Raw genomic sequence first — 22,172 nt, 5'->3', positions numbered from 1 at the left:
TGGTGAGGATTTGTCACTATAACCCTGGTGGTCACCCTTCCGGGAACTAGTGACACCTGCTGATGTTTGACCTTACAACATGTTTGTGACTTAGGCAAAACACCACACTACACTAGGCTACATATATAATATTTAAAAGACTATAAAAGGTTAGGTTTTATTAAAAATAAAAATACATATTTTGAATGATCGTTAGGACGAATAATACAAATAATTATTATTCTATAATGATTAAATAATATTATCAAACAATACTTAATTAATGTAACCTAAAAGTTAAAAATATAGTATCTGATTTGAAGGTTCGTTGAAATCTCTATGGTTTCGATATTAACGTTTTACGTGTTTTCTTTTGAAAGGTTTTCTAATATTTAATGTGATGCATTAATCAAAGACTCAAAAAATATTCTACTCGGTGCTTTAAATGTGGTCTACCGAAAATCCTTGACAATTTTAATTGTACGATACAATATTTATTTGGTCATAAGTCATAACACCCATAACCAATTATAGATAACGGTTTTCCAAATTGTGTTCGTGAACCTATTACAAAAAAATTAGCTGGTGTATGTTACATTATATCTTATGTTATATATAGGACAGATGACTTGTAACATTTGCAAATTGTTTTGCACAGTCACAAAAATAGCTGAATACAATACAAATACGTTTCAAGCTTTCTCACAGCTAGTTATGAAATTTTATTTTGCATATAAATGCATATTATGAGTCATTTTAGATTTTATACTTTATACTCAATTTTATACTTTTAGAGATATACTTAACTTAAATCAATTTTTTTCTATATTGACTTGTTTATTTCGAAAATACAGTCAAAATTTTTGGATAAAAAATATTTATTTTTAATTTTTGTCGTACCTATAATATGGTTTACGACTGTCCACATGCACACGTTTTCCTAGAAGCACTTGCACAGGAAAATAATTTTAACTAAATTATTATTATTATTATGATTTTTTTTTTGTGCCAAAAGAAAAAATATAAAACCAAGAAAAAGTGACTTTACTTTATATCATGATCTGAAGCTACGCATATAATAAAACATTAATTGATTTAAATAATGTCGACTTATTTTGGTGATCATTTTTGTTTTAGCTATGTACGCTTGTATTAGTAATATACGATCACGAAATACCGCCAATGCGTAGTCCATCTATTTATTTAACATTTAATCCATTTAAAACTTAATAAACTCAATTTATCAAGATGATATAGTTATCGTCTAAAATGTCAAGTCTCTAATGGCTATTACTTGTCGATAATATCTGGAATTACATTATCGTCATTTGTCATTAAGTACTAACACGACATTATAATACGCTACGTGCAGGTATGCGACATGCGTCCAGACGTCTGGCGCCGACATTGTTGTTGTAAGCAGAAGTATACAACAAGAAACGTTCGCGAGTCACACGGATAAATAAAAATACGACGAGAGCCAAAATGTTTCAATCATCGGAAGAAATTAGACAAAAGTAATAACTAATTGAGATTGGCCAGCGGCCGCGGACGAACATCATATATTATTGTCAAGTCGGTGTATAATAGACAATAGTTTACGACGATTAATTAATAAAATTAAAATTTACGGGTAACAAGTTAATGTTGGCTTTTTTTAAATAATAAGCTAACCGCACGTTGGGCATCCCTGGTACAGAAAGGAATGTTTATGGAACGACGAAACGCAGTGAAGTTCTAGAAGCTTGCAGGTGTTAGGGAGGGCCGACTACGGTCGGTCGAGAAGACCTTGAAACGGCGCCGATTATTGTTATTTCACATTATCCATATCTGTTGTAACGATTTTAGGGTGGAATGTTAAGTGGGACCGGTCTACCACCCGTCATTTAGACAAAGGTAGGTAGGGCGGGTTTGACGGTGCTCGTTCCATCTGACTACATTTTACTGGATAACATTATTTATTTCCAATAAATTATGTTACATGGGGATCGTAAGCCTTGTGCCAGGTGGTAAAAATAACAACAACAAAATAAGAGGTTCCTAATGGGTGTATTATACTGCAGGTATTAAGTCGCCGGTCGTTATTTACTGTAATACCACGCCACAACCCGAGAGACCAAATCAGTATCCAATAATAATGTCTCATCATAATTCATTTCACTAACTATAAAAATATTTGTTTCATTGAGTACAGAAAACGAATAGTAAAATCAACAATATATAACTTTAATTTTAGCATGTTCATTTTTAAGTTTTAAACTAAATTAATTCACATTTGTAAATTAAATTTGTGTCCCTTTTATTGTTTGCCATTTATAGTGCATTTTAAATTATAAATCATAAGTAAATTCTAGGTTATAAATGTAATATAGAGATGGTCTATTAGACCTATGTTAGGCAGTGATTGTGTGAACGAGAACGCTGTCATTACTTGCGACGTTTTTTCTCTATATTGTATGTTATCATTTATTATTTATTACTCATACCAAGAGTGATTCTCTGCGTTTTTTTGTTGTCATCATGATTAGAACTGCCGTTTGTATAAAATCAAAAAGAGTAGGAATGTGTTAGTGACGTAAAATGTCAATATGTCATTCAATCACTCGAATGAATACAATTATTTATTGATTTTCTTAATGCATATTTATTTTCGATAATATAGTGCGTTTTCAACAATTTATTGGTTTTGAAATACAGTACGATTTAAAATATAACATCAATTTATTAACGTTAGGTTAAATCAGATTGTCTGAGCGTTAACAATAATTATTTGAAAGAAATGTATTTTATAATTTGCACCCCTCCAAAAAAAAAAAAAATTGTTCACAGCTAAACCACAGTCTATTGGCCACAAATAAAGGAATGATATCTTAATATTAAATGTACCTATGTGTATAGTTTTATGCTCAAAAGCTATTCTATTTAATTTTACAAAAATCTGAAAGATGTCTAAAAAGATTAGAAATTAAGAAGGTTAAACTACATTAAAATATATAAAGTGCTTAATCCAATCCACGACTTGCGTCTAGGTCGAATTATTATTTCACACAACTATATATGCTGACATCGATTTGACCGTTAACTGAAGTACACTAAAGCTGAAATACACCTAAATAGCATATATACTACATAGGATTTATCACAAAAAATAACGTTTTTAAACGAACAAACCATAGATATTCAACTTGTATATTTATTTTAACATAAGTTAATTCAAAAAAAAATTATTAATGGCTTAGTACATTGATGATAATTTGTAAGTTATGGCATTGTATTTTGGATTAAAACATATGATTTTAATATTCAATACTTAAAAAATATATTAATGAGTGTAATTCAATATTTTTTTATGATTTTTACACATGTTTACAAATAATTAATGCATATGGAAACATAAATAATCAGTAAACAAAAATAGGAGAAATATTTAACTGAAAATAAATAATACTAAACTCTGTTCAAGTTGAAAAACGTAGTTGGCATCCAACTCGTGTACAGGGGTGTTGCAATTTTACATGGAAGCTGCTATACAGAAAATTGACTGGTTGGGATCACCACCGACTACGTTTCTTAATTTGGACAGAGCACAATACAATAAGTAACAATTTAATTAAATGAGAAATTGAAAGACACATTATAAGGAATTAGAAGCACAATTTAAGTTTTACATAGGGTAAATGATTAATTAATATTAATATATTATAGGTACATATTGTACATAACAATGATCAAACAGTTATTGTAATAATAATTTCATGTACACATAATAACAAATAAACAAAAATTACCATAACAATAAACAATATTTACATAATATTCATAATTTTGAATTATATACCTAATTACGAGTATGTTTGGTAATCATCTCACCGCCACTGCATCGATAAAATTTTGATACGTGTCCTTAATACTAATCTTAATCTTTAATTTTTTTACGACTGTTTAGTGGATTGTGAACATCTACTTCAAAATGGTTCACCTAATGTAGGCCGTCCGACTGAGATGAACAATTTGATTTCTTGCTGGAAATATATTCGTGCAACAAGCTCAGCTTTGTGCCTACACAAAAAAAAATTAAGACATTTTACACAACCAAAAATAAACTAAAAATTTTATTTTGTTTGATTAAGTATGCAACAACTCCTACTACATCATAAAATCAAAAAATGTAAATTGTTAGGTATAATATGACGTATAATCAAAATTACGGTACAGGCCAGTAGGATGGTCTGACCAAATACTGAATTGATAACATACTATCTTGATAGAATTACATTTAAAATTAAAAATGTATTTAAGAAATATAATTTTTTCATACTTTATCATAATGACCTGTTCTAAAAATATTTTCTAGTTTTAAATATACGTAAACTAAAACAAAGTGTATACTGATCCTACACACGTACCGTATCATAAAATATTTTCTCATCTTTAGTTTATTGAGGTATAGTGTCTTGAGACTTAGCCACATTCATAGTATTGTCGTCAGCGATTGTGTTAGTTCGGCATCATTAACATCGTGACCGTTGATTGTCTGCTGATGCTGCTTAAACAGAAAAAATACAAATCAATTTATTTTGAATATTAAAGATAACAGATACATTTTTAAATATTTAAACCTCAACGTACTGTATGCTATACAATACACATTAGCATTATATTATGTACTTACTGTTGTTACGATGGTATTCTGTTGCTCCTCCTCGACTAGCTTATGGCGAAGCCCCTCAACTTCAGTCGATACAATTCCATTTTGCTGGGTGAGATCTGGACTTGAAATTTCCACTGAGGAATCGTACTCACTCCGCAACACTTTTATGATAGTATCGTGCTCTGTTCGTAAACATTTTATTATGTCCACAATCTCCGACCTCAAACCTTGGTTTATCTCAAGTATATCTTGAATCAAATTCTTGTCCTTATTAAAGACAATTTCATTTTCATCAGTTAGTCTTTTAATTGTAACTTCGTGTTCTTTAATTGTGCCATCATATTTCTCACGAATTTGCTGTATTTCTTGTTGGTGCTCTTTACGAGTTTTTTCTTTAAGCTCGCGCATACTTTGCAAAGCAGCTTCTTGTCGTACGCCCTGGCTGTAATTTAAATTACGTAAATTGTAGACCAAACCCTCATGATTTCTTTGCATATCATTCATCATCAATCCGTGATTCAAATGGAGCTCATTAATCTTCGAATTATAATACATATGCAAATTCATAATCTCCACTTCGTGATCCATTTTAAGCTTTTCAATAGCCTCTCGTCTGTTAATTTCACACTCCATACGCACTTCATTGACCATAATATTTAAGTCAATATCAGTCCGAATATTCATGAGTTTTGCACGCATACTATCAATTTCATCACGTAAGCTCCTGATCGTTGAGTCATGCTTCTCGCAAAATGTCTCGTTATCTAAATTCTTGCTCACGCTTTCTGAACTCTCCAAATGATTTGTGTCCCTGGCAGAATCTCGAAGAGCCGTTAAATCTTTGGTGTGAGTCGCCCCAACGACAGGAAACTTGTGATCTACTCTCGTAATCTTAGTCGGGGCCTGCAGGTTGTCGACCTTCACAATCAGAAGTTCGTTCGGTTTTTGGGAATCTGCTTGCAACACGTTGTCTTCTTCGGTTCTGAATGTTTTTACTGAAGCGTCTTCTTCAGCGCACATTTGTTTCTTCGTCACATCAACATTAGCCTTATTATCTTGGAGGCTATGGCGCGGTTCAGATTCCTTAACCGATTTAGTAGGCGCAACAGAAATTTCATTAGTGGCAGGTGTAGCGTTATGCTTTTGAGGTTGAATATCGTGTCGCTTTCTTTCCAGTTGTTGGCGCTTTTCTTCCTTCTTTAATTTTTGTTGTCTCTCTAATTCTTGTTGCTTCTCTCTCCGTTTCTGCTTTTCTTGTCTCTGGATCATTTCTACGTTCAATTGAATTTCTTTTCGTTGTCTACGAAGCTCCTGCCTCAATAATTGTTGCTCCAGCTCTTGCAACATTTTTTGATCCTTTATTTTTTTATTTTCTTTCTTTTTCTTCTTGTCAGAAATACTGATACTGCTAGTCTAAAATAAAACAAAAAGTAAGCAATAAATTATAATATAAATTTAATGAAGTTTAAGTTTCAACGTTTTAATTTATCATTTTTTTTTTTTTTTTAAATCTCTGTTGCCAGATTATGTCTATGTCATGCATGCTAGCAAATCATGCCAAACAAATACTTATAAAATGTATAATCAATCATGCCCGAGTAGGCTAGCTAAATGATTTTGATTGCACGTAAAAAATTAAAATATTTTTACTACATAATATAAATATATATACTGATAGCAGACGTAACTATATATAATATTTTTCATGTTATGCTCGAAAAAAATGTGTAATTTTTGGCACGTAGCGTTCAAATAATAACCAACTCATGTGGCTCTGTTATTAGGACGAAGACAAAAAAATTAATAAACCTACAAGAGAAAGATAAACGCAGAATATTATATAGTTTATAGTTTTGTTCAAATCTATAATATTTAAGAGCAATGATAATCATTCGTACATAAAACCTCGTTTATGAGAAGATATTTTTAACGAACTTAAATGTTTGAGGTATTTTTTGCAATGTGTACTATAAATTTGTGTGATAAACTTATAATGTAATGTTTAAAATTATGATACTAACAATTGTTCATACTTCATATATCTGAAATGTACAGTAAATTATTATAACTCTTATGAGAAAATAATACAGCAATTAAAAAAATAAATAAAAATACTCAAGTAATTTAAACAAGTGAAAAAAAAGCCTAGCTTGAATGAAGAAATTCTTTAATTCATTTAAGATTGATTAATCAAACACATGGGTGCTTTACACATTAAATAAATCATATAATTAAATTATAAATTAGAATTTATAACCTGGTTGGTGGTTAAAAAAGAATATTTTTTAAAGTGTAATCATTTAATAAAATTTTATTTTAATGAATATAATTAGCATTTGTGTTTAAACATAAAATGTGTTTATAAAGAGGAGATATTTGTGTGTTAGAATTAAGAGTAAAATTAATTTTTGCTTTAGTAAAACAATTAAATAATGAATAAATAATATTAAAAACTAACATTTTTTTAGCAAATATTTACGTTCATAAAGTGACAACTATTCCTAAATTTGAAATTCTTCACGTGAAGAAAACTTTTTTTTATCTGCGTAATATTGCAATTAAACCATGGTCATGCTTTTAATAAGAACTCATTATTATTCAACCACATTCAACTAATTAATGTATTAAGGAACAGTATAAATTTACTAAACAAGTGGGGTGGTTAAAGTCACGACAGTTACGTATTAAAAAATTTAAGATTATGTTACCTCGGGTCCATGTTCTATTTTACTTTCTGTATGCACTTCCAAGCGTTCCGAAAGTTTGTTGTTCCCGCACAAATCTTGAACTTCCGTGTGGTCTTTCAACGTTCTTTCTGTTGCTTCAATGACACGGAGCTCGTGGGTCACTTCCGTAATCTGAGTCGGGGTCTGTAGCAGTTCATCGATCTTCGCTTTACAACGTTTTTTCATTTTTTTGGACTCCGCTCGCAACTCTTTGTGATTTTCAACTCGTAAAGTTTTCTCCGAAGCACCGTTCTCAATATTCTCTCTCTCGTCGACTTCAGAATTGATCACTTGGCGGCTCTGGATTGATGATTGATCATCAATTGCGTTTGGTATTGTTACAGATTCAGTCAGCGTAGCGGGAATATTGATAATGGCAGGTGATGGAATGTTGTTCAGCTTTTGTTCTTCTTCCTGAAGTAGATTTTTTTCTAATTGCTGATGATCATCTTTTTTTGTCTGTTTCTGCTTCTCTAGTTCTTGTGATTGTTCTCTGCGTGCCTGTCTCGCCTGTTTATGCAGTGTTTCTTTATTTAAATGAATTTCCTGTCTTTGTCGACGGATCTCTATTTTCAGTGCATCTGTATGATTCCTCTTCTCTTCCAGACTTTGATTCTTTAAGTTTTTATTTTTCTGTTGCTTTTGCATTTTTAAATTTACTTTATTTTCTTTCTTCTCCTGTTGAAAATGAAGAATACAGAAATTAAAAAATTGTATCATATAATTAATAAATTGCTATTAATTATTATATTTATTTATTTCACTATAAGTAAAACGGTATACATTTTAAATGGACATTATCATACAATTAATCCAATTAGTTAAAGTTCCTGATCTCCATGAAAAATACTTTTCAACTAAAAGTAAATAAATTCATCACTCGTCATTTGAAAATCGTATTTATACCTAATTTGAACTTCATATATTTATAACAAAAAATATCGCTTTTTATCAAATCCAAATGTTTATCAATATTAATAGAAAAAAAATTAAAAACATAATAACAGAGGTTCGAAAAGTGACAAATATTTTCAAAATTTGATTGCGTATGGAAAATTCATATTTTTGAAAAATTTAACTAAATTACTAAATTACAATCTCTAATTCGTTACATCCATAAAATATAAATAATTAATAGAATTAAATTAAAAAATAAATATTATTTTAATAAGTACAATAATAGAACAAAAAAACATATTTTTGATACCTGTTGTAAGATATTTATTTAAATTATTTATAAAAAAAAAATTGATTTTTCCAAAATTCAGTTAGTATACTCCTATCTATGTATTTATATTTAGTTTTATTCTTTACTTAAAAAATATATTTAAAATGTATTTTTTCTTTCTTATTATTAAATACGGTGCAAACCATTTGTGCCCGAAATCATAACCCATTCTAGAATTTATAATTCCTAAATTTAATTTTAGCTATTGTTATATTGACAACTTTTTTTAACCCCAAAATGTTGAAAAAATAATAAAATTTAAATTATATTATTAAAGACAATTATAATTATTAAAGTACTAATAATTGTCTAAATAATAGATTATAATATAATCTACCAATCTACTTAATTTAAGTATTTATCAAGATAAATATAATCTATAATAATATGAATCGTTGAAAACGGCAACGTTGCATACGAAATGGGCGCATATGGGTTATAAATCGACAGGTAGTACCTTATCTTTCGGGCGCATCTGCCCATATCCCTCGGTGCGCAAATGTAATACTCTGGGGCGCAAATAGGATATAGCCTTATAAAATTTATATTGACATATGGATAACACCTTGGGCGTAGTTTACGTATGCCCAAACATTTGGTACCTATATACATTAGTTTTTTTAATGCATATTTTAAATATTTTGAAGTGTAAGTGCATATTTTTAAATAATGTATAAATAATAACCATGGGGAATTCGTTGGCATTTCTTAATAATGTCACCAAAATTATTCACGCCAAAATGTCATCATTATACATAGTATGATATAATATTACAATAACTATAACTAAGATAACAATTATCTAACTATTATTGAAGTCATCATTATAAAAATTCTTCACACAAAACTTAATCTATAAAAAAATTTCCTTGAAATCAAGTATCGATTAAAAATATATAAAAGCTTTATTTATTACTAATTACTACATATTTGAATAGTTGTGTAATGTTGAAATTATCTAATATTATCGAAATTAAACAGATTTAGGTGTTATAAGAGAACATAATTACAGAATTTAGTCATCATATTAAATTGTTCGGTTCCGTATACAATTCGCTTCGGCTCAAGTTTGGTTAACCACATTTTTTAGTTCAACCCACCTCTATAAAATATTATCGATATCTAAATATATTTTTGTATATTTAAATTGTGATTAAATCCATAAATTGGTTCTAATTATATTTAAACTTAAGATATTGAGTAATAGCTATTATTTACAAGTGATAAAGTGTGTAGATTAAATACAAAAAAAATTACTCTAATACTCTATAGATTACATCTAAAACTACTACCAAATTTACAACTTATGACCAAATTAATTATTACATAATGTAAAAGCCAAAACATCTATAGGTATATATGCGCATATAATAGAATCGGAAAATACGATTTTGACGATCCTAGGAAGGTCTAAATAATTAGATAACAGATTTAACCAGCTATAAGGGTAGCTTACACGCTATTAGTATTACTAAAACCATAACCACATATTAGTTTAGGTGAATCAGCCATCGAAGTTTGTTTTATCCTCGGGCTAAACTGGTAATACATTTAGTATTACAAAGAAAAATATTAAAATAATTGATGTACAATAAATAAGATTTGTTTTAGTCAAGATGTGTTTAACCTGCAGTATACCTATTGGTTATGGCTAATATCAAATAACCAATACCTAACTACTATTAATAACAAATTATTTATATATTATACTATTATATAAGTAAATTTAAAATAAAGTTAGAAACATAAACTGACAGCACGTCTCCGCTCAGAATCGTTTTTAGTATGTAATGAGTTATCATTTAATTCAAATTGTATATAGTATACATTTTCCAGAGTGCTACTCAGTTAAAAGAAACACTTGATAGTCGATACCTACAATACACAGCAGAGTGAATTTCTCGGTTTTTATTTAATCCAATAAAAATATCTTATGAAAAAACTGGCATTACATTTTCAGGCGTCAGGAGTTAAAAGTAAATTAAAAATATTTAATCTACTTAGAATGGATCAAAATATTAATTAACTATGATTTTTATATGACTACTAAAACCCAATGTCAAAAAACAAATTACCAAAAATCTTTTTTATATTTTTACTTTATCTATGCTATCTGATACTTAAGTAAATTTATGTGTGCATTTGGACCTCCACGCATGTTATTCAAATAATAATAAGTAATTTGGATAAAATAAAATATTTTAAAATCTTTAAATAATTACTGTGAAAAGAAAATATATTACCAGATGAAAAAAACCAGAGATCTATGCTCTACAAAATATCAAAAATCTCCTCAATTATTATAAAAATAAATAATACAAAACTATTTTAATATAAAGTCTTCAATAATACAAAAAAAAATAACAGGGGAAGTAGTTATTCTGTAAAGTAATTTCTGAGTTTACCTCACTGCAAGGCTGTAACTTTGGAGGGGGTCCAGGGATCCGAACCCTCAACCTAAATTTTTAAATATAGAAACATTTTTATATTTTAGTGGTTAGGTAATGACAATTTTCAATATCTATAGTTTAAAAAAACGTTGAACCCCCCAGAATTTTTTTTCAGTTACGGCCTTGCCTTACTGTACACTTTATGTTGGTCACTGTCCAGTAGGTTAGTGTCTGATGGATATGTAATAAATATAAATTAAATAATATAATAATTTCATTGTTATACGAAAAATAATATTCGGAGACAGTTAAGATTCTTGACAATAATTCTTATGATATTTTATTACAAATTTATAATTTGATTAGTTATACGGTAAGCTAAACTTATTTTCAATAAAAACAAATCTTATTTATTACATAACAATTATTATGTCAATATTCATAACATATAATATTGGTTACCAATTATTTCTATTAACGTGCAAACTAAAAAAAGTCAATACCATAATAAAAATTTAAGTATATTAAAAATACTCGACCATACATTTTTATTATAAGCATTTGAAGTTCAAATTTTGGAAAAATTCGTCACTAACATTACTAACGTAATTCAAAAAAAGAGCCAAAATATTTTTAAGATTATAATACGTCTAGAAATTGTTTATACAAATATTTGGAGAATATGTCAAGTGTTTGGTTATTAATTTTTAAACTACAACAAAAAAAGTTGTTTATAAACTTCCCATCCTTTCCCAAATAATTTGTTTTTAGTTGACCGATTATTTTGAAAATTACTGAAGATTTTTACCTTTGAAGCCCTATTACAAACTAGATACTGATGTACCTGTAGCCGGACTGTGCTATCTTTGATATTGTTATTCTTCAGTTTGACTGCGGTAGACGTTGATTTTTTTTTTTTGGACTGCAACGTTTTCACGTTGGCGACATTCCCATGCTTATGCTTGTGATCAGTCGGCTTTTGCCAGTGCTTGGCAGATGCCCATCGCAGCAAGAAGAAAAACATGCAGAATTTCAACGCTATAATGATCAGTGTCAAGGCTGATGGCCGTAATACCGACACTTCAGTGGTGCAAATCGAAGGCTCGTCTTCAACTTTCATTATTAAAGTCTCTCTGATGCAGTTATTTCGGTTAGTATGTTATATATATTTTCGTGTGCTAACCAAAACGGTAGGATGAAAAAAAAAATAACAATATGATTTCTACTTTGGTGTACATTATTAAGGCGGTGGGAGGGATGCAAGCGCATCATGCTGTGTAGTCGTCCAATCTTAACCTTTCTCGTGGGTGGTCCACCCCGAGCAGGTGCTTTCGATCTAAGGGTAGAATACACAATGCGAAGGGCGATACCCGTTTGCGCACATTTATCCTTTTACGACTCGATTGCGCACGAAATTTTAATACCTGTGATAAATGACCCAAAACGTAGGACTCGTTTGCGTACATAAAATATAGTTAAAGTCTACTAAAACCCTTAACAAAAATAATGTTTAAGATTGTTTTCAAAAACTTTCCTTCTCACTTTTACAGGCTTAGGACTGTCTGTTTATAACCAGCGTGATTAAAAATGTCTTTTTTTGTTGATTTAATTTAAATTAAATTTGTCATGATTTTTCAATGTTATGTTTGTATTTACTATATTATTAATTTTAATGAAATGCTTCTTTAGAACCACACACTAGTTAATCAATTACATGTATCTTATCGAAATTTGCTGACACGTAACAATATAAGTCTAATTTAACAGCTGTATACAAACGAGTTGTCAGTTTACAGGTAAAAAATTGTGTACTGTGTGCAAACGAGTATCGCCGAATGCGAAGAGTAGCGAGAGTGTAGAGAAGTGACAATGGTCACCGTGGTTACGCCGTTGGTGTTCAAAATGAATGGCAAGATTTATAGCAGTAGTGGTCTCTGCCACCACATGCATGATGATGACAAAAATTATATATTAAGAGTGTTATTACTTATTAGTATTATTACCTATACAGATATATATTAAGCAGTTAGTTTCGAAATGATTGACTTAATTATATACATATATATATATATAAATAGAATAGAATCTAAGAACGAAGAAATGAAAATATGCTGGGTGTAGTAACATAAATTGCTGATAAGTATAATTAACTGACTTTTTAATAAGTAATAACTTTTGTTCTAATAATCGATGAATTTCATTGGCTGTTAATATATAATTTAAAATAAATTATCATATAATTATATGCCTAAATTAAAAATCAAATTTTTTGAAATTCTATTGAAATTCAGTTATTAAATTACAGTTAATTTTATCTGCCAGTTTATTTTGTAAAATAAAGTATATTATACAAAAGTACATTAATAATAAAATATTATGCTCACCAGTGACGACGATAATAAACAACCACCTGTTGCAACCAAAAACTGAACGCAATAAATTTCTGATGTATCAACGGTAAGGTACAACTGTAAAGTGCGTCGTACAAGTAAACATACAAAACGTGAAATGACGACGATTAAAAACACATCCCGAGACTGTGGCGTCCATCGTCTACAGTTGGTCGTTACAGTGTTACCAACTCAATATGCAATAATATCGTAGACTTGTAACATCCCTAAAAAACAGATAACAAGAAAAATATATAGTAAATGATGTATATATTTGATACTGTATTAAATAAATTATGAATAATTGAATAAACTTTTTTTAAATAAAATGTATGGTCATTAAATAAAAATAATAAGGCCACTAATAAAATAATATGATTATTAATAATTATAAACATCACTAGGTAACATTCTTTAAAAATAATACATTTTAGGGATAAAGGAATATGACTAATTTAAATATCTTATTACGTTACTTATTGCAAGTAAATGTTATTTATGGTTATATTACCATCATGATCTTCAGTAATTAATATATTGAATTTATTTTTAATTTTTTTATTTTTTTTATTTGTTTTTTGGTGGTTGTCTTAATACTATTACATAAAAGGTATATTATCATTATACAGGGTGATTGATTTATCAAACAAAACTCATTATTTCAAAAAGTATTGACTTTTTTGAGTGTTTTATGATAAATCAATCGCTTTGTATACGAAAAATGATTCTAAAGAGAGTCTATCTATCAGTCAATCCTAACCGGGAGGCGGAAAAAATGGCCACGGAAAAAAAAACCAAAAAAAACCACGGAAAAAAAGCCCAAGAAAATAAAAGTGCAATCATTGTAAATTGTAATATTTTATAAAATGTGGTTGATTGTTGATTATACAATGGATTTAAAATCATATAATATTTTTATTTCTATGATAGAATAATACATTTTTAACATAACATAAGAACAAAAAATTAAAAATACAAAATATTCACGTTTCTAGACTTGTGGTAACATAATAATATAGATTGTATTGTTAACTATCACACGTACAAATCTAGTATTGAATTAACAACAAAACACTTATTAAGGGTTAATTAATAATCATTTACTTGGATTAATTTAACTCATTTATTAATACAATTATTACAATTATAAAATCAATATTTAATACAAAATGATATTCACATTATGGCCATTTTAAATATAACTTATTTAGGTTGAACTATAAAGTTAATTCAGCTACACACTGGTGTTACCTTTAACTACCCAAATCACATGATTTACTTGTAAATTAACTTAACTGTACAATAATGATAATTAACTACAAAAACCCAAGTTAAAACAATACAAAATTTAACTGAAATTCAAGTTTAAAAAAAATTAATTAAATACTATGTATATTATTTAAAATATGTATCTATAAACAAATGTAAATATATTATGTATAATATATTTTGTTGGGCTTTTTTTCCATGGGTTTTTTTTGTGTTTTTTTCCGTGGCCATTTTTTCCGCGATTCATCCTAACCATATATAATAATTTTAAACTACAACAAAATAACTAAAATTGTTATTCTTTGTTTAAACATATAAATTGTGTCCAAATTTCAACTTAAAATAGTAAATAAAAAAAACTGTGTTCATATTTTTTTTGATGTCTGTAGACAGTATTGAGAACCCTACTAACCTATGAGAAACCTTGTTTTACATTTCCAATCCTTAGCTATGAAAAGTAAATAATTTTAATTTCGTAACTATAAAATAATTTCCTATTTTTTTAGGTATAATGAATCTGTTAAATTTTAAACTTTGAAAATTTATTTTTTTTAAACGTGCTGATATATCTTTATAGGTTTTTTAAACTATTATTCTAATATCTTATGAGAAATTTTATACTTAATTTTAAAACTGTCTAACCAAATAAAAAAAAAAGATTATACAATAAACCACATGTTTTTTTTTAATGGCATTTTTAAGTAAAATTTAGTTTAATACTTGATATATTTTTGGTCAATTAGAATTCAATTTTTGACGGCATTAAATATTTCACATCTATTGTAGTAGACATAGACAGACACATGTCAACTAACAATTGATATAATACGAAAATCATTAACTCTAAACGGCTAGACGATTATTTTAGGTAGTTAATCAATTGCCTACATTTTTCAATGTAATTACAAAATGTTGACGAATAATATTTTTAAATTACAACAAAATAACTAAAATCAATTTTCTTTGTTTAAATATCTTATTTTATTCCAATTAGAACTTAAAATAACTATTAAAACACTGTGTTTAAAAATATATTTTTAATTGTTTAGTCACGAAATAACTACTTCTTTGCTATCTTGTTTTAAATTTTCAATCCTGGACTATAGAAGTTAAGCATTTTATACATTTCTAACAAAATATTATCTTAAAAACTTAAAACATTTAGATTTTAGATATTTTGGTTACCTACAGTATAAACAAATTATGAGAAACTGTATTTAAAAATTCTTATTTTTAACAATACAAATTTAATATTTTATATATTTTGAAGAATTTTGTCAAATTTTGAAATTTAAAAGCTTATTTAAAAAAAAAAATAATATCTTAAATGTCATTCCACTTCTTAAATAACAACATATAAAGAACTGTACCTATGTTGCATTTTCAATCTTTTTGACTACACAAAAAACTTATATTGACATTTACAGAAAGTCAAAACTAATATAAATTGGTCAAAACAAGTCAGAATATTGAATATCTTGTCATGTATAACAGAGAATATTTTGTGAAATTTCAAGTACCTAGGTTGTTCATTTTTGAATTACAACAAAAAAAGAAAATTTCTCAATGTTTACAAAACAAACATTTTATGAGTTATAAAGAACCATACCATACCATACCATACGATACCATACTATGGCTATGGCATACTGAGATTCTTTAATAATAATGATTAATAATGATAATAATAATGTATGTTTAAAAAAATAAACACTGATATGATTTAGGTGCATTTGTAGAATTCTCAAGAACACATAATTATAAAATATTTTTGTCATAATGAATAGAATTAAATTAAAATGGAATTAAATTACTGCTTTAAGGTTTTAAATAAAAACTAAATAGGTTGTGCTTATCTCTATTCAAAATGTTTATAAATTTTTCATTCTATTACTTGTTATATATTTTTAATAAGAAAAAAAACTAGACTTGAGTTAATACGTTAACTGTTAATTTCCATATAACTAAATACTTAACTAAGTTAAAAAAAAATTTGGATGACTTTCATTCTTAAACATTTACAATGGCTCAAAACATGTAAATACTGAAATAACAGTTAAAGTGATTAATATTTTAAAATGGATATTAGTTTTGCTGCATTGTGCTGTATGACGAATGGTAGAGTTGGGTGTATTTGATAATGAAGAAGAATGGTATACAGACCAATAGACTATATTTAAATTTGGCGGCATTCGTGGTGACCTCCGGAGATCATAGTAATTTTCAATTACTACAATTATTTCTGGTTCAATTATTAATTTAGCTTATTTTTCTTTTTAAATACCTATACATAAACATAAAAATAAATTGATAATCACTAAAATACATTAGTATAAAGTATTATGTATTATCAGTAGCTATAATATTGTTTCGAATTTTTTTAATGTTAATTTATATTCAAAATTTGTTTGTAGAAATTACATTAAAAATTGTATTGTATCCTTCATGAAAAATAATGATATAAACTATTAAAAATCCTCGGTAGTCTTCATGGACGTGCGAGCGGGGTATGCAGTGTATGGGCTTGCATATACTCTGCGGGTAGACCATTGAGGGCACATGAACAATGTTTCAGTTCATAATTTTTACTGGTTAATTTTTTACTGGTAATGGTTATAAAATGTAATGGGATATCAGTATAACAGACTGGACTTGTTTTTAAATTCATTGTGAACGGTTATCAATCTCTAAGGAATAAGGAAATATTTGGTTTAATTTTTAGTGTAGATATTTACTATTTATATTTTCCAACAAATGACTATGGTTACATTTTAAAATTTACTATGTCTTAATACTGTAAAGTCTTATGTTTATTATAATAGTTGAATAGTTGACATTAAAATAAATTTAATTTATTCTACATGTGCTAATATTTGCCAGCATGACTGACCAGTAAACACTAATAAAAATATCTTTACCGTATGTTTGCAATCAAGTTGCAGTGACGACCCAAAAACGCTTGGATGCATTATTGTTAATATTCATAGAAAAACAAATTTCTACTAAAATTGACATAGAGAATTTGATTGATGAATTTAAAGTACTTATACCAAGAAACACAAGGCTTGAATTATAAAAATTATGTATAATGTAAATTTTCAATTCAATGAACGTGTTTGTAAAAAAAATACTCCTTAAATTTAAATTTAAAAATTCTTTTATTCAAAAAAATATGTGAAATTTATTTTTGTTCTAATTATAAAGTTGTAACCATATAAGTTTATAATGAAATATCATACACGACTATTTACGACTTGCAATAAAAATACAAGGGGTTAGACAATTTACTTATAAACAAGTATATTATTACCATAAAATTATAAATCTTAACTGAAAATAATAGAGAAATGTAGCTATTAAAAAATTGTCTGAAACAATATATATTATATTATATTCTTTTATAACATTTAAGTCATCAGTCACATTTGGCTATATTTAAAATGAGAAAATTCACAACAGTTTAAAGTGCAATGATAATAGTAGCATTTATGAAGATCAAATTGTCTGTTTTGGACATATTAAAGGTTTTGTTATGCTTGTGAGAGCCTTAATAAATCATCATGTAAAAACTATAAAAAATGAATGGAACAAATTATTATGTGGTGCACGCAAAATACATTTTGGTAAAAATAAAAAAACAAAAGTTCTTGCTGTCTATATTCTATTCAATATCTAACTGACTGACTGGAAATATTTTGGTAGTCGAGATGACTGTTAAGTAAAAAATGTGATAATTCAAAGGTTAAAAAAATTGTTCCAAATCTAATATCTTATCTTTATAACTAATTAAATAAGTATATATTATAGCTATTAAATTTTTTAAATAGTTTTAGTTCATTGCAGGGTCGGACTGGCAACAAAAGGCCCAGTCTGCGATCTGATGAAAGGGCCCTTACAGCCTTACTAAGGTTGGACAATAAATTGTTAGGTTGTTCTCTACTTCTCCATTTTTGTATTTAAATAAGATAACAATTATATGGAATAAAAAAAACACATTATAATGACAAACATTTTAGATAAAAGTGTAATATTTTACACACATTCTTTTATTTATAGCAATTTGTTTGACTTTAACAAATTTGAAACAATACATAATATGATAACAAACATTTAAATGTAAATAGTTAAAAAACTTAAATAAATTACAATTCAATTTAACAAAAGTTTTGAAAGTTCATTAGAACTCTTTGCAATACAATTAATAACACTTTCTTTATCAATTTCAACATTTCTTTCTATATTCATTAATAATAATGCTTCCATTGTATCTTGGGAAATAGTCGATCTTAGTTTTGTTTTAGCATTTTTTAATTTGGAAAAGGTTCTTTCACAAGTAACTTGGGTACATGGCAAAGTTAATACAAATTTATATGCATAATATACATTTTTAAAACAACCAGACTGTTGAACTAAATTATATAACACATTGAAAGCACATCGTAAACAGTTATTGCATGTTTTACAATTATTGGATGGATCAATTACAGATGCTTGGTCTTCATCTAAATCTAATTCATGTTCATAAATAGGAAATTGGGAGTCTTCAGTTAAATGTGTAAAAGTAGCTTCAAAAGTTTTAGTAATAGAATTAAACTGTAAAGCAAATTGTTATAATTCATAACAAGCAAGTGTGTTTCTATCAATAGTTGTTAGAATTGAAAGTTCTAGTAACGCATTTGCAGGTACTTCATTTTTTATAGAATTACAATTTTTAGGATCCAGGCAAACACAATCACTTAGTAATTTTGTATTACTTATAAACCGTTTATCCAAGCTGTTTGCAGAAATATCATGTATATAATTAAATGTTTCAATTTTAAACCTATCAATTAGTGACATATTTGGCCGTTCATCTGTTGCTTCTTCACCAGACATTTTTTTTTTTTTTTTGATACTCTACCTATACAGATTTTCCCTCATTAAAATCATTTTTTATAGTGAAATTACTACTATTTAATTCTAGCTGTTTATTTATTTCTGTAATAAAATGTTTAACTTTAGAATAAAGATTAATGAATATACTATCAGCATTATCTCTTCTAGATCTAATTTCTTTAAGCAAATTGTTAATCATATTAAAAGCAGTTAGATAGTTTAATGACGGAGATTGAAGAAATTTAGAAATAGGTGAGCTAATACTAAATATGTCCAGATAAATTGCTGCAGTCATAATCACATCAAACTTAGACCAATTTTGTAATAGAATGCGAGCAGTAAATTTTGTTTTTGAATCAAATGTAGAGTGATTTGAAATTATTTCTAGCAAAAAATTTAATAATAATAAAAATCTTGAATTCTTTATGTCAGTTTCATTAAATTTTATAATAGAGCTTAACGCTTTGTCTTTGCTCCACCAACGTGTAGCACCAATTAAATTTAATCTCCTAAGTTTATCATTTCTTGTATATATACATCAGCTATTATATCTGTATTAATTGGTGTGTGTGTGTGTGTACGCCGTGCGGTCGAAGGCAGAAGGACCCATGAGCAATTATTATAATTTATAAAGTTATTATTACGACGATTCAGTTGTTAGATAAACGTTGATAATAGGTATTCATTTTATTTTATATATCTAAAATCAATAAGGAGCCCTTCAAAATATTAAGACATGTTTAAATACAGTTACTAAAAAAATGGTAATCTTATTTAAATTTAAAATATGAAAATCAAGTTAGGAGGCCCAAACTAGCTGGGGGCCCAGTCCGATCCTGGTTCATTGTATATTTTTTACATAAACAAATGAACAATGATATTAAAAAATAAATATTGAATAAATTAAATGTTGATAGTAAAAAATTTCCCATATTTGTTACAAATATAAGTAGTAGGTATTTAAATAACATTTTGACGAATTGACGGTATCATTAAGTACTTCGATGGTTAATTTTGATATTATTATTTTATATGAAACTTAGCTTTTAGATTAAGTACATTTTGTTATTGATGGTTATTAATCCTTTAATTCTCGTGGTGTAAATAATAAGTTTTTAGATTTTTAGATATCAAGTTAAAAATGTTTGTACTAACTCATGTCTCATGTTAATTCCATTTAAATACATTTTGATATTAGTGGTATTTTAAAACTGGCTGTTATAGATCCCCTAGTGATAATTTTGATGTTTTTTTTTTTTTATTTTATCTTGTTTAAATAACTATTTTATACAGAATTCCAATTTTAAAACAAATTTTATGGGGTGATTTCAATATTGATAACTAAAAATCAATAATCTGAAACAATTTTTCTGGTTTTGGTTTTTATTCATGTATTGTTAATGTAAAGAGATAATCAAATACTTTGGCTTTGTGCATAGATAATTTTTTCGTTCAGAGAAATTTACCAACTAATATTCTTATATGTTTTTGGTTGATTAAAAAGAACATTTTTTAGTTTTCATTATGTACCAAGATAACATTTGAAAGAATAGTTTTAGATTCTGAATGAATCAATTATATATGAGCTACTTATAGACATTTTAAATAATTTATTTTGTTTTTCAATAAATATCAATAAAAAAATGTTTGCTTGAATTTAAAAATTATTATAAATTAATTAATAAATAATTTATGAGGATGTCAGCACAACATTTATTTTTTTTATGACTCACTTGCAACATATCAAATGTATGCTTACTTAGAACCAGCCCTGTATTATTACATTTAATATTAGAATTATTAATTTATCTTATAACATAGTTCAAGCTAAGAACATTACCCGTGTCCCTACATTAACTTATGTACAATAATTTAATTTTTATAAAATTTTTAATCATTTTTAAATGTAAAAATTTATACACTCATAAAATTAAAATATGAAATAGACAAGGTAGAGGTATACAGTTAGTTTTTTAAACTTAAAGTTTGATACAGGTGAATTAGTTCCAATATTAAAATTAACACAGGATTGGTTCTACTAAATGAAAATTTTCCATATTGTACACGGGTAAGAGAAAAAACTAATAGTGTGCTGACATTCTATTATTAATCATTTCTAAGATTTATTCCTCAGGATAAACTTCAATTCCCTTCTGTACGTATTGTTACGTACCCTATTAATATACAAAACATAGTGTACGTTTCTACTATGAGTGGTGATATAACTAAGTAGGCAATTAATATAAAATAGTATGCCGAGGTCATTGCAAAATGTGTAGTGAGCAACAGACTAGATAATTAAACTATAAAAGTATTGTCATACGTCTCTTCTCGGAAAAAGTCTCTGTTATTAAGAAAAGATGTGAATCGACCAGAATAACCAATTACACCAGGAGACTCAAATTCTGCCTTGTGCCAGATTTCACCTCCACATACGACCTATGGACACGAGCATATATAAGGGAGACCACGACAAGAGTTCATCAAACGGTTAGGGACATTTAAGACGCTTAGAGGCAGGTCGTAAAACCACTCATTGTCATTTAAAACAATATTTCAGAGTAAGGTCGTAACACCGCTCACCAGGTTACTGTATTTTTGTATCAAGTTTTAATAAATTGTAAAAATAAAGACACTATTACATTGTATACATCAGTATTTCAT

The 22,172-nt window shown here is 27.4% G+C and overlaps 1 protein-coding gene and 1 pseudogene across 2 annotated transcripts in view; both read right to left on the bottom strand.

Annotated features, from left to right (window-relative positions):
* Positions 1-4,390: 4,390 nt before the first annotated feature.
* Positions 4,391-22,172, bottom strand: part of LOC149062941 (uncharacterized) — a 31,840-nt pseudogene continuing 14,058 nt past the window's right edge. The window contains exons 2-6 of the transcript XR_016189746.1: positions 13,359-13,591; positions 11,819-12,152; positions 7,339-8,034; positions 4,652-6,043; positions 4,391-4,522 (exon numbers count right to left, since the gene is read on the bottom strand). The product of XR_016189746.1 is annotated as an uncharacterized LOC149062941 (transcript). The remainder of the gene's footprint in view (positions 4,523-4,651; positions 6,044-7,338; positions 8,035-11,818; positions 12,153-13,358; positions 13,592-22,172) is intronic.
* On the bottom strand, positions 18,783-19,508 carry LOC149062942 (uncharacterized). Its single transcript, XM_089215451.1, has 3 exons — positions 19,320-19,508; positions 19,097-19,226; positions 18,783-19,042 (listed from the first exon to the last, which is right to left on the bottom strand). Exons 1-3 carry the CDS (start codon positions 19,506-19,508, stop codon positions 18,783-18,785), a joined length of 579 nt encoding a protein of 192 aa, XP_089071577.1.

This window comes from Diuraphis noxia, unplaced genomic scaffold, assembly GCF_037042655.1.
Source record: "Diuraphis noxia isolate RWA-SAM2 unplaced genomic scaffold, SU_Dnox_SAM2 contig0001, whole genome shotgun sequence".
In the NCBI taxonomy this organism is placed as follows: domain Eukaryota; kingdom Metazoa; phylum Arthropoda; class Insecta; order Hemiptera; family Aphididae; genus Diuraphis; species Diuraphis noxia.
This window is presented reverse-complemented; position numbering and strand designations above follow the sequence as displayed.

What these genes read in the sequence shown, in the direction of transcription:
- LOC149062942 (XM_089215451.1), bottom strand. Translation starts at nt 19,508, where the DNA reads ATGTCTGGTGAAGAAGCAACAGATGAACGGCCAAATATGTCACTAATT. An exon ending in GTAATTCTATAAAAAATGAA is followed by an intron (nt 19,227 to 19,319) that starts GTACCTGCAAAT and finishes TTTGCTTTACAG; the next exon opens with TTTAATTCTATTACTAAAAC. An exon ending in AATTGATCCATCCAATAATT is followed by an intron (nt 19,043 to 19,096) that starts GTAAAACATGCA and finishes TATATAATTTAG; the next exon opens with TTCAACAGTCTGGTTGTTTT.